The sequence below is a fragment of the Piliocolobus tephrosceles genome, chromosome 7, assembly GCF_002776525.5.
Source record: "Piliocolobus tephrosceles isolate RC106 chromosome 7, ASM277652v3, whole genome shotgun sequence".
NCBI lineage: Eukaryota > Metazoa > Chordata > Mammalia > Primates > Cercopithecidae > Piliocolobus > Piliocolobus tephrosceles.
This window is the reverse complement of record NC_045440.1, coordinates 51,278,562-51,292,328: the sequence shown is the minus strand read 5'-3', so window position 1 is coordinate 51,292,328 and position 13,767 is coordinate 51,278,562. Positions and strand designations below refer to the sequence as shown.

Below are 13,767 nucleotides of genomic sequence, written 5' to 3'. Positions count from 1 at the left end.
TCACTTGGACTCGGGAAGGGGAACATCACACACTGGGGCCTATCATGGGGAGGGGGGAGAGGGGAGGGATTGCATTGGGGAGTTATACCTTATGTAAATGATGAATTGATGGGTGCTGACGAGTTGATGGGTGCAGCACACCAACATGGCACATATATACATATGTAACAAACCTGCATGTTATGCACATGTACCCTAGAACTTAAAGTATAATAAAAAAAAAGAAAGAAAGAAAATCAACAAAGAAAATCGTGTTTAATCTTGCACCTTAGAACAAATGAACCTAATAAATATTTCCAGAATATTTAATCCAACAGCTTTAGAATAAACATTCTTCTCCTCAGCATATAGATTATTCTCAAGGAGATATGTCAGCTAACAAAACATGTCTGAAAATACTGAAAAACTCACAATCATCTCAAGTATTTTCCCTGACAGCAATGGAATAAAACTACAAATAAATAACAAGAGGAATTTTAGAAGCTATACAAACACATGGAAATTAAACATATGCTCCTTAATGTCCAGTTGGTCAATGAAGAAATTAAGAGGGACATTGAAAAATTTCTTGAAACATATGGTCATGCAAACACAAATAACAAAACCTATGGGATACAGCAAAAGCAGAGCTAAGAGGAAAATCTACAGCTATAAGTTCCTACATAAAAAAACAAAACCAAACAAACAAAAACCTTCAAATAAATAGCTTAATAGTCTAACATGTCTGTTTTTTTTGTTGTTGTTGTTTGTTTGTTTGTTTGTTTGAGATGGAGTCTTGCTCACTTTGTCACCAGACTGGAGTGCAGTGATGCCATCTCAGCTCACTGAAACCTCCACTTCCCAAGTTCAAGCGATTCTCTCGAGTAGCTGGGACTACAGGTGCATGCCACCATCCCCAGCTAATTTTTTTTTTTTTTATATTTTTAGTAGAGACATGGTTTCACCATGTTGGCCAGGATGGTCTCAATCTCTTGACCTCATAATCTGCCCACCTCAGCCTCCCAAAGTCCTGAGATTACGGGGGTGAGCCACCGTGCCCAGCTAGCCTAACGTGTCTTAAAGAACTAGACAAGTAACAGCAAACCAAACCCAATATTAATAGAAGAAAAAAAGTGTAAAGATCAGAGCAGAAATAAATTATGCATAAATAACCAAATAAAGCAATACAAAAGATAACAAAGTAAAAAGATTTTTTAAAAGAGATAAATAATATTGACAAACCTTTACTAAAACTAACAAAAAAGAAAGAAGAACCAAATAAATAAAATTAGAGATGAATTTCTAATTACAACTGATACTGCACAAATTCAGTAGAAATTTATATATTTGCCATTATGAGAAACTATATGGCAATAAATTGGAAAATCCAGAAGAAATAGGTAAATTCCTAGACACATACAACTTACCAAGATTGAATCATGAAGAAATCCAATATCAAAACAGACCAATCACAAGGAAGGAAATTGGAGCTCTAATAAGTCTCCCAGTAAAGAAAAGCTTGGGACCCAATGGCTTCACTGCTGAATTCTAACAAACATTTAAAGAACTAATACCAATCCTAATTAAATTCCTCCAAAAAATGGAGAAGCTAATATTTCCAAACTTATTCTATGCAGACAGTTTTCCCTGATACCAAAGGCAGACAAAGGCACATCCACAAAAGAAAACTAAAGGCCAATAATTCTGATGAAATCTGATGCAAAAATCCTCAAAAAAATACTATCAATCCAAATTCAACACACTAAAAAGATAATTCATCATGTCCAAGTGGGATTTAGCACAGAGATTCAACAATGGTTCAACAAACACAAATCAATCAATGTGATACATCATGTCAACAGAATGAGGAACAACAACCATATGGTCATTTCAATTGATGCTGTAAAAGCATTTGATAACATTCAATATCCTTTCATGATTAAAAAAAAACTGGGAATCCAAGGAACATACCTCAACATGATAAAATCCGTATATTACAGACCCAAGGTAGTATTATAATGAATAGGGAAAAACTGAAAGCCTTTCTTGAAAGCATCTTTGTCTGGATCATGACAAAGAAGCCCACTTTCCCAACTGTTACTCAACATAGTACTGGAAGTTCTAGCTAGAGCAATCAGACAAGAGAAAGAAATAAAGAGCATCGAAGTGGGAAAAGAAGTCAAATTATCCTTGTTTGCAGATGTTATGATCTCATATTTGGAAAAATCTTAAGACACCAACAAACTATTAGAACGGATAAATAAATTCATTAAAGTTTTAGGATACAAAATCAACATACGAAAATCAGTGGCATTTCTAAATGCCAAGAGTGAACAATTTGAAAATGAAATCAAAACTGTAATCCCATTTGTAATAGCAATAATTAACAAAGAAATGAAAGATCACTACAATGAAAACTTTAAAACATTGGTGAAAGAAATTAAAAAGGATGCATAGAAAAGAAAGACATTTTGTATTCATGGATTTGAAGAATCAATATTGTTAAAATGTCCATAGTACCCAAAGCAATCTACAGACTCAATGCAATTCCTAACAAAATGTCAATGACATTCTTCACATAAATAGAAAAACAATCCTAAAATTTTTTTGCAACAACAAAATATCCAGAATAAACAAAGCTATTCTGAGCAAAAAGAAGAAAACTTGAGGATTCACATTACTTCATTCTAATTATACTATAGAGATATAGTAAGCAAAATGGCATGGTACTGTTAAAGACAGACACACAGATCAGTGGAACAGAATAGAGAACCCAGAAACAAATTCATACACCTACAGTGAATTCATTTCCAACAAGTGTGCCAAGACTATACATTGGGGTAAATGACACTCTCTTCAATCAATGGTGCTGGGAAAACTGGATGGGGGATAAAACATCCCGTTTTCCATGATGTGATTATTATGCATCGCATGCCGCTGTCAAAGTATCTCTTGCACCCAACAAATAAACACACCTACCATAGATGTAGAAAACCTTAAAGACTCCAAAAAGTTGTTATAACTAATGAATGACTAGTAAATTTGCAGAATACACAATCAACATAGAATTAGTAGTATTTCCATACACCAACAGCAAACTATCATAAAAAAATTAGGAAGCAATTTCATTTACAATGGCCACAGAGAAATATTTAGGAATAAACTTAACCAAACAAATGGAAGATCTCTAAAATAAAATCTGTAAAGCATTGATGAAAGAAATTGAAGGAAATCCAAACGAATGGAAAGGTATTCTGTGTTCATGGATCGCGATAATTAATATTGTTAAAATGTCAATATTAACCAAAGCCATCTACATATTTAATGAAATCCTTATCAAAAAGACAATGCCATTTTCACAGATTTTTTAAAGCAATGTTCAAATTCAAATGGAAATGTAAAAGACTGCCAAGAGACAAAGCAATCTTGAGCAAAAAAGAATAAAGTTAAAGCATCAAACAGCATGACTTTAAAATATACTACAAAGATATAGTAAACAAAATGTATGGTTCTGGCATAAAAACAGATACATAAACCAATGGAACAGAATAGGAAACCCTAAGAATAAATCCATACACTTAAAGCCAACAAAAGTGTCAAGAACACGTATTAGGGAAAGAATAGTTTTTTTAGTAATGATGTTGGGAAAACTGCATATCTACACAGAAAAATGAAACTAGACCCCTATCTCTCACCACACACAAAAATCAAATCAAAATATCTTAAAGACTTAAATTTACGTAAGACCTGAACTTTAAGTAAGACCTGAAACTATGGAAGCACTTGAAGAAAGCATAGGGAAATTGCTTCATAACACTGGGCTGGGCAAGGATTTGTAAAAATAAGACTTCAAAAGCAAAGGCAACAATAGCAAAAATAGACAAATGGGATTGTATCAAACTAAAAACAACAACAAAACAAGCAAACAAACAAAACCTTCTGCTCATCAAAGGAAATCACCAACAAAGAGACAACTCACAGAGTGGGAAAAAAATATTTGCGAATTTCCTGTCTGACAAGATATTAATAACCATAATATATAAGAAGCTCAAAAAACTCAATAGCAAGAAACCATGTAATTGGATTTAAAAATGGGCAAAAGATCTGAAAAGACATTTCTCAAAAGAATACATACAAATGGCCACAGTTTACATTTAAAAATGCTCAAAATCACTAATCATTAGTGGAATACAAATCAAAACCAAAATGAGGTATCACCCCACACCAGTTCAAATGACTACCATCAAAAATCAAGAACAAAAAAAAATAACAAATGCTGGCAAGGATGTGGAGAAAGGGCAACTCTTGTGTACTGTTGTTGGGAATGTAAATTGGTACACCCATTATGGAAAACATTACTGAGTATGCACTCGAAGACCATGAAATCAGTATGTCAAAGAGATAGTTGCACTCCCAATAAGCAGCACTATTCACAATAGCTGAGATATGGTATCAACTTAAATGTTCATATACAGATGAATGAATAAAGAACATGAGGCATTATATATATATATATATATATATATATATATATATATATATATATATATATATTCTCTGCAGCTGTACAACGGAATGAAATCTTGTCATTCACGGCAACATGAATGAACTTGGAGGACATTATGTTAAGTAAAATGACCCATGCATAGAAAGACAAACATCACATGATCTCACTCATCGGTGTTATCTAAAAAATGTTGATCTCGTACAGGTAGAGAGTACAATAGTAGTTACCAGAGGCCAGGGAAGGGAAGAGTGAGGGGAGATTGGGAAAGGTTCACCTGTGGGTACAAAGTTACAAGTACACAGTAAGTTCTGATGTTTTATCACACAGTAGGGTAACTATAGCAAATAACTACCTAGTGTAAACCTCAACATAGCTAGAGGAGATTTTGAATGTTGCCACCAAAATAAACGATAAATGTTTAAAGTGATGGATTTGGCAATTACTCTGATTCACTCATTATACAATGTATATATGATTTAAAATATTACACTGTCCCCCAAACATGTGTACAATTATTACATTTCAATTATATAAAAACATTAATAAAAATATTAGAAGTTTTATCGACAACAACAAATAATCACAAAGCTAGGGGACTCACACTACTGATGTTAGACATTGTAGTACTACAGTATTCAAGACAGTTTTGTATTTGTGTCATGAGATACAAATAGATGAAGACAACAGCATTTGGAGTCCAGAAATAGGCCCACATATATGTGATCAATTTGTTTTTTGATAGAGGAATAATAATTCATTGAAGAAAAAATAATATTTTCAACAAATATGCTGGAACTATTGTATCTCCCTTTAAAAATGCCTTTGATCTCTACCTCAGTTTTGAAACAAGTGTTAAATAAAAATAAATCATAAATTTAAAATAAAAAGAATACTGTAAAAAACCTAGGATAAAAAATACGTGAAAATTTATTTCCTGTGTTAGGAATTTTCAAAAACATGATTCATTAAAATACAATGAATTAGACGTCATCAAATTTAAAAACTTCTATCCTTGGGCATCATTTGAAAAGACAATTCACAAAATAATATATACAGATGTCAAATAAGAACGTGGAAAGTTGCTCAACATCATTATTCTTTGGAGAAATGCAAATTAAAATTTAACAGATCATAACACATCTATTAGAATGTCCAAAAATTAAAGGCCTGACCATAAGAGATATCTACGAGATTATCTTTACTCTGCTGGTGTCAATGTGAGATGTAAAACCCTTTGGAAAACAGTTTTGCAGTTTCTTAAAATGTTCAAAATATACAACCATAATATCCAGTTATTACACTACTAGGATTTTACCCAAATGTAATAAAAGTATATGTCAAGATAAATACTTTTCATAAATATTTATATCAGCTTTATCTGTAATACACTAAAACTTAAAATCAAGTAAATGTGCATTAATGTGATAATACACAATATACAAACGGTGGTAGAGCCACTGATGAAGTACTACTCAGCATTAAAAAGAATGATGGATTGTTGCACGCTGTTAAATGAGCAATGTTAAAAATAATTATGCTGTATGAAAGAAGCCACACAAATTCAGACATACGGTATGATTCCATTTATATAACAATCTGGAAAATGTGAAACAAGACAATTTTGCCATATTTGTTCCCCACACCCTCAGGATTTTGAAAATCTATATATTTAGGAAAGAAAGCCAATAAGAATTAAGACAATTCTTTCAATAATGGAGCCCATGTATACATGTGTATAAATTCAACACACACACACATATACAACTTTCTATTATTTGAATAACCCTTTCCCAAGTCTTCTAAAGTGTATATTTTATTTTAACTGTAATACATAATTGTTTACATAATTAGGTGTGGGCTCTTTTAGTTTAACTGTAAAATAACATTTACACCTCTTTTTCATGTGAAATATCCATCACGTTTGCTATCAAATGATTTATGAGCTAGCTGATTTTCCAAGAGTTAATTTATAAAGACACATTACTTTTTTTGAGGTGGATTCTCCTTTAGATCATAAAATGCCAGCATATTTTATCACCAAGTGTTATGAAATGGACCAGAACAATAATAGGCTCATTATCCCCAGATTGTGTGGCTCCATAATGTGTTTTTAACATTTATAAATTGAATATATAAAGAGCTAGGATAATTTATTTCTCAAATTGAAAAAACAAGATTTTGACATCCCCCAAAAATAAAGACCAATTGTCAGTTTCATTAATAGAATATTTTGTCTAAATACACACAAATACACATCTTCAATAATGCTAAAATTGAATGAATTAAATATACAACTTATTAGATTATAAATTTCAGGTTATACATCATTATTCTGTAAGCCACCATATTGCCAGCGAAAAGGGAGGGATTGGAACTAGGTCCAGTTACAATGCCACAAAGCTTGCTGTTCTTACCAAGACTCAGCTGTTTTTCTTGAATAAATGCTCCCTGGGTTCAGTGAGCCTTTGTGAATTTCCATATTTGTTAAAAGTTGATTCTATTTTTGCCATTCTTCTGTTGCTTTTATAGAGAAGCAAAACTGACAAAATTTATCCTACTCCTCTTTCTTTTCTGATGCCACTCCAGAAATGGATTTTTAAAGTGTCCTGAAATTCCCTAATTCTCCCCAGCATGACGAGAGACTTTAGTCACTTTCTATCCCAGCTGCCAGCATTCTATGTATGGTATGTACATATCTATAATAATGTGTCCAAATTATTATGGTTAGTCAAATGTAAATATTTCTGTAGGAATAGCTGCCACAGCTAACATGTTGTTTTAAATAAGTAAAACTCTATTAATTTAAACTAATGTAAACAATTTGATTATATTATTTTGTATACTGCCTAATATAAAGCTCATTATATTAATATTTTAATGATGAATTAATACTTTATAATGTTACTCCCAGGTAAACAATTATAGAAGAAATTTAATGAAAAATGCTATTTTTGGGGAAGGAATGAGATTTATTTCAGGATGAAGAAACTTCAGTTAAAAATGAGTAAAAATGACACATGTAATAAGTTATGACCTAATGGTCTAGGTACATACAGTAGTGTGATGTAGGCCTGGTTCTCTAGGCCTGTATGACTTTACCTCTAATATATTGAGGGAATTATCACAACATCACTTGACATCCATTCAGTTATCCCTATTTTGTTCATCAGCAAGACCACTGTCCCACCTTTCATCTTTTCAACAGAAAGTTATCAGGGCAAGTTGAATTTCAGTGTGTTCACTGTAAAAATGAACCAATTCAGGATGGCTGTTGTGGCTCATGCCTGTAATCCCAGCACTTTGGGAGGCCAAGGCGGGCAGATCACTTAAGGTGAAGAGTTTGAGACCAGCCTGGCCAACAGAGTGAAACCTTGTTTCTACTAAAAATACAAAAATTAGCTGGGCGTGGTGGTACATGCCTGCAATCCCAGTTGCTCAAGAGGCTGAGGCAGGAGAATCGCTTGAACCAGGGAGGCGGAGGTTGCAGTGAGCCAAGATTGCGCCACTGCACTCCAGCCTGGGTGACAATCTCAAAGAAAAAAAAAAAAAAAAGAACCAAATCAGTTTTTTTAATAAAACAAAAACACATGAATGTGTCCCAGATGCATAGAAAAAATGGAAAACTTACTCCTCATGGAAAGTGAAGTAGGAGATAACACTAATGTGATTTCAAGTGGAGGCAATAACTAAGATTATTTAGCTGGTTAATTAATTTTAAATATAGGGATTTTTTTTTTTTTTTTCAGTTTTGAACTCCTGTTTGGTTCTTTTAACAACTACAAATTTTAGCACTATGTCCTGTTCTTGTCTTACAATTTTGATTATTTAAAAAAATCATGATTAGAAATATTTTGGATAGTTCTTTAGTCACTATGCATTTCTTTATAATGGTTTATTTTCTCATATGGTTTATAATTTTGGGCCCAACCATCTTCTTCAGACAGAGAGCTTTTCTTGAAAGCATCATGCATTCTGGAGTGTGGCAGAGTTCATGTGGAACTAATCTTAGCACTTGTCTCAGTTGGACTGCAGTGGCTCTCTCCCTGTGTTTTGCTTTCATTTTAATTTATCTGGTTAGAGTAGTGGTACCATCTGGGTAGCACAAATTGAAAATCAGATCTCAGGGAGCAGAGAACTTCTGGTTCATTGTAGCTTGGGTGACTTTTAATTTCTGTTTTGATACCTAGAACACCAGGAATATGAGGGAGTTATTTAATGCATATATCATCAGAAATTGGATTATATGTGCTTTTAAATTTCAATTTCCTTAAACTGGCTCAGATTTTACTAAGTAGGAAATGTATTGTAGTCATTTAATGCATTGTTATCATACTGTGAGGTGAGTTTTCCTAATTATGCAATAATATAAATATTTAACTATAAATTAATCCTATTTCTTAAAATTCTTCATGTATACAATGGAAAGTAGTAATGAAATAAAACCTATTAACTATTATTTTCAGGTTTCTTAAATGCCGGGAAGAATTTGTTATGATTTTCAAAACTGTGAGCTGCCAATATAATTTAAATAAAATCTGAAATAGTTTTGAATTACATAATTTCAGATTTGAAATAATTATATAATGAAAAATATTAGCATGCTAGCAAATAAAAATGATGAATAATAATGAACATCTATGTTTATATATGAGTATATGTCAGAACATTATAGTGTTAGAATATTAAAGTTTTTTTATTACCTGTTCTATGTGTGATTTATTCAAATTCTCATTTATTTTACTTAATATTATTCTAAACCTGGATATAAGCAAAGGTGGCAAGAAGTGGTCCCAGTTAGCAGGCTGACTACGTGAGAAGTGTTAGCTGTAATTGTCATTATGATTACAGAATAGCTTTGGGGCTATGAGGGGAGTGACCACTGTAGTAATATATTACACCAATATTAATATCTCCCATGTTGAGGTTAGAAAAGGCATGAGAGGGTGATGACACAGGTCTAGAGTCATTCTTAAATTAAAAAAAAAAATTCACCATTTTTTTTATTTTGGAGAAGAATTTACAAAACAGTAGCTTTCCATTTTTATAGATCTGACTAGAAAACAGCCTTGTCTAATGATGGACATTATAATCTTCCCCCATAGCTAATGCTTTCTTCTATCTGAGTAATTTCTTATTAATGACATTTTCCCTCTACTGGAACCCTATATATAGAAGCATTAAACTGTAGCTCTAAGATGACACCTATCTTTAACTATACCTGTCTGCAGTTCTCAAGATGACACCCATATCAGAATCACCTGGGAAAGCATGGGAGCAACAAAGGGAGCATCCCAGGTGTCATCACAGAGCAAGTAAGCAGAGTCTGCTGGTGACAGCTCTGATTTCCACACTGGAAATCAGTGGGACTTAGAAACAACTACAGGCTGCTGCAGCATGTGGCAAGACATGTACACCTCTCCAACCTCTGCATTTATCCAAAATATCAACTTGACTCAGGACTGAGGGACTTAAGGTAGGAGGGAGGGGACTTCTGGAGCTGAAAATAACTAGACCAGAGCATTGTAGACACAATGAACTCTCCAGAGTGGTTCTCTCCAGTGTTCTAGTTACACATGGCTTTGGAAGCTGATCTGGGCTAGCAGCATCCTTAATGATACAATTTCTACAAAACATAAATTCTGTATTCCAAAAATAAGTGTAAACATTTGGAAACTTTGATGATAATGATAGTATAGATTGAGAACTTTACATGTGCTACTATTTAATCCTCAAAATAAACTTACAGGATAATCACCCTTATATAAATGTAACAGATAAGGGAACTGAGGTTTAGATAAGAAAAAGATCTTACATTTTATACGTTGAAGAGCATTTAAACATTTTTATCATTAAAATTAATATGTAATTTATGCATCATTTATAAATAGCTATCATAGATATTTAGATTTGATCAATGGTTTCAAATCAAAGTTGATATCAAGAGTAAGAAGTTTATAGAGCTGAATAATCAAAATTATTTTTGTTCTATGAATTGACTTAGACTTATTTGAAATACTGTCAGCAAATTGTGAAAAATCCTTTTGAATTTTGAGATAAATTAAAAGTATGTCTCCCAAAAGTTAAGATATACTAAAACTATCATATGTAAATAAAACTGTAAGTTCTTCAACAATGTATTCCAATAAATATCATTATTTTGTATAAACAATAATTTTTGACTTAGATACACATTTTTCAAGTACTTTTTAATATAAGTAGAGGAACCTACATATTATATAATATGAAAGAGATAGCTGAAATGTGTATTTCTCACTGAAGATAGTAAATGACAGTACCAATTATTTCTGTCTAGAGATCAGATAACATTATCTTCTATAATAGATCAAATTGAAGAAATATATTATGTAGCTTTCCAAGTATGCAGTATGCTTTGATCTTACCTGCTGGTTTACAGGAAAATTTCTGTTGATTTTTTTAATCTGCAATGATAAATAAATAATAAAAGTGAGAAGAAAAGTATGTGGTAACACAAGGTCCTCAGAATTTTATGCAGATTATTTTTAGCGAACTAATATATATTAATATCCTATTTTGATATACTGAAATCATCACATATAAAACAACATATATAAACACAATTTTTCTTTTTAAAAATGGCTATCAAAATTATCCCACATTTCATATGTAAACATTTTGGAAAAGATTTCCCTTTAAAATTTTTTTTTTAACTCAGAAACCAAAAGCCTGTGCTCAAACAATGCTAAATGATTATCTATCAAGAATGTAGAGAGTAACTTTCTGTGGTTTGTTTTTTGCACTTTGAAATTATATTATATCCAATTTGTTTTAGCACTCAAGAGAACAGGGAAATGCAATATCCAAATACTAAAGGATAAAGCATGTGTGTTGAACATTTTCAGTCAAGACTCCAGATAAAGTCTAACATTTACTTTAAGAAAATTTAATCAATGATATTTTATAAGAATTTAAAGTAGGTCTTCAGAGAAAGCATTTCCTCTGTCATATGTCATGGAAACAAACTTTAAAAACCAAATAAAAGTGAACAATAAGTTTGGATAAAGGACATTACACGAAGTGTTTCTTCAATGGTGCTTTTGCTAAATAAAATGATTACCTTCCAATGGCTTTATAGAGAAACTTAAACATGCTAACTCTGCATGGTATACAGTTACAGCAGAATTAAAGCAGACTATATTCACTTATAAATCATGTCATTGACTTATTTTATTTTGTCCTTTTTTAGTTCTCTTTCATCCTGCTGACTAGCATGAAATAATGTGTCATTTAAACAGAAAAAGTACACAAAGTTGGAACATCAACAAAGGTCACATCTACAAGAACAGATTTATTGCAAGATATTTCTCACTTAAAATGTAAAAATAAAAGAAAATTTGAAAACATATGTGTGATCTGAGCAAGTTTAGGCACAGAAACCATGTACTTCTTACATTATTACGATCATTTCAAAACACCTTTTGGCTCTGCAAAGGAATCTGCTAAGGAATCTCTGAACCTACTCATATATGCCTTCAGCTAAAATCAGCATAGCCTGGAAACACAGATGGAAAAAGCTGATCTCTAAACATATTTTATTAATCAATTAAAAAATATATACTGAGTACTTTGTGGATATCTACTTTTTGCTAGTTGATATGAATTGTTATAAAGAATTCTAACATTCAACTAATATTCTTTGTGGGCCCTTGTCTTCAATAATGTACTATGTAGCTTTGTAAACTGCAATGTTTTTCATTCTGAAAAAAAGTCTGAACCATCTTTCTAGGAAACTTGAAGATCACCTATGAAAGTAAACACTTCATGATAGAAAGTAGTGGTTGAGCCAAACACGGTGTAGAAAGTAGTGGTTGAGCCAAACTTCTGAGTCTAGCACAGAAGTCTTGTCCTACTAACCTGCCCTTGGGAGTGTTTGCAGAATTGAGATGTTTTCTTGCACACAGATCTACTTTCTCTCCCACTAGAGTGTTTACTAGACCATCAGAATTATCTATCTGTGAGGAGTTGTTACATTACCATTTTTTGTTTTTGTTAGTTTCCCTTAGTACATACCTGACTCACCTTGGAAAAGATCAATTTATTAACTGATACATGAATGTTACCATCTCTAACCTTTGAAAGGTTTCTTATATAACGTTACTACTATTAAAATAATAAAATGTGTGGTGTATTTCCCACCGCTGCTCAAAAATAAGGAAAGAAATTGGGAGTAATTTAGAATATAGAATATATTACGATATATTTTACATTAGAATATCTCTATCAAAAATTAGAATACAATAAAGAGGTCATATATTAATGACTAGAGAGAATGACAAGACAGTGAGATATGCCAACAACTAGAATAAAATGTAAATAATAATAGTAATTAATACGTAAAACTATGTTTGGAAAATATTAAAATGGCCTTTAAAAATTATGTGTAGATTGTTTTCGTAATGTGGCAAATACAATAATAAAATAATAAAGTAGAACAAGGCATTAAGTCAATTATTGAAGAAGTAATATTCTTTAAAGTGGAAATACTGATAATTGTGCTCCTCTTAGTCAAATGATATCATCATAACTTTTCAAATACTGCTTCTCTATAACTCCATAATACTTTATACTTGAACAATTTATGTCATTCTAGGATTATGTAAAAATATTCAAAAAGAATGAGTCAATGCTTAAATATCGCTATGTGTAGTATTAATAGATTTATTTGGCAAGAAAATAACTTGTGCAAGCTGATTTCTACTGAAATTTGTAGCTTTTTAATTGTGTATTAGGGTAAAATAATCTATTCATGTTTAGTCATGTTTCAATGGAAATATAAACTTAAATAACCAAACTACTGACTGCACAGGAATGGAAGACGGCGAATCAAAATGGGGGGTGTGATGTCCAGCACAGAAAACTCCATCCACCTGTTACCCTCATTGTGGCAGCAAGAAATGTGCATCCATTTTATTCAGGAATTTTTCCTGGTGTTGTAGATACAAAATAATTCCTTGTTAAGATTTAAAATCTGTACACACACCCAAATCCATTTTAAAAATGATTTCCATCTTTCCCGTAGCAAGTGGAGTATAACAATATAAAATGTTCCATTTGCTAGCACTTATACTAACATTTTAAAATAAAACAATAAATAAAAATAGGGAGAATTAGAACATTTCATATCTTTATTTTATTTTATTTTATTTTACTTTACTTTATTTTATTTTATTTTTTGAGTCAGAGTCTCGCTCTGTTGCCCAGGCTGTAGTGCAATGGCGCAGTCTCGGCTCACTGCAGCCTCC

At 31.9% G+C, this 13,767-nt stretch overlaps 1 protein-coding gene across 3 annotated transcripts in view; it reads right to left on the bottom strand.

The window, feature by feature from the left end:
- Positions 1–13,767, bottom strand: part of SNTG1 (syntrophin gamma 1) — an 868,962-nt gene that overhangs the window by 188,681 nt on the left and 666,514 nt on the right. For all 3 annotated transcript variants that reach the window (XM_023190587.1, XM_023190588.1, XM_023190589.1), the window contains one exon: positions 10,888–10,926. In XM_023190587.1, the coding sequence (XP_023046355.1) occupies positions 10,888–10,926 (39 nt within the window). The remainder of the gene's footprint in view (positions 1–10,887; positions 10,927–13,767) is intronic.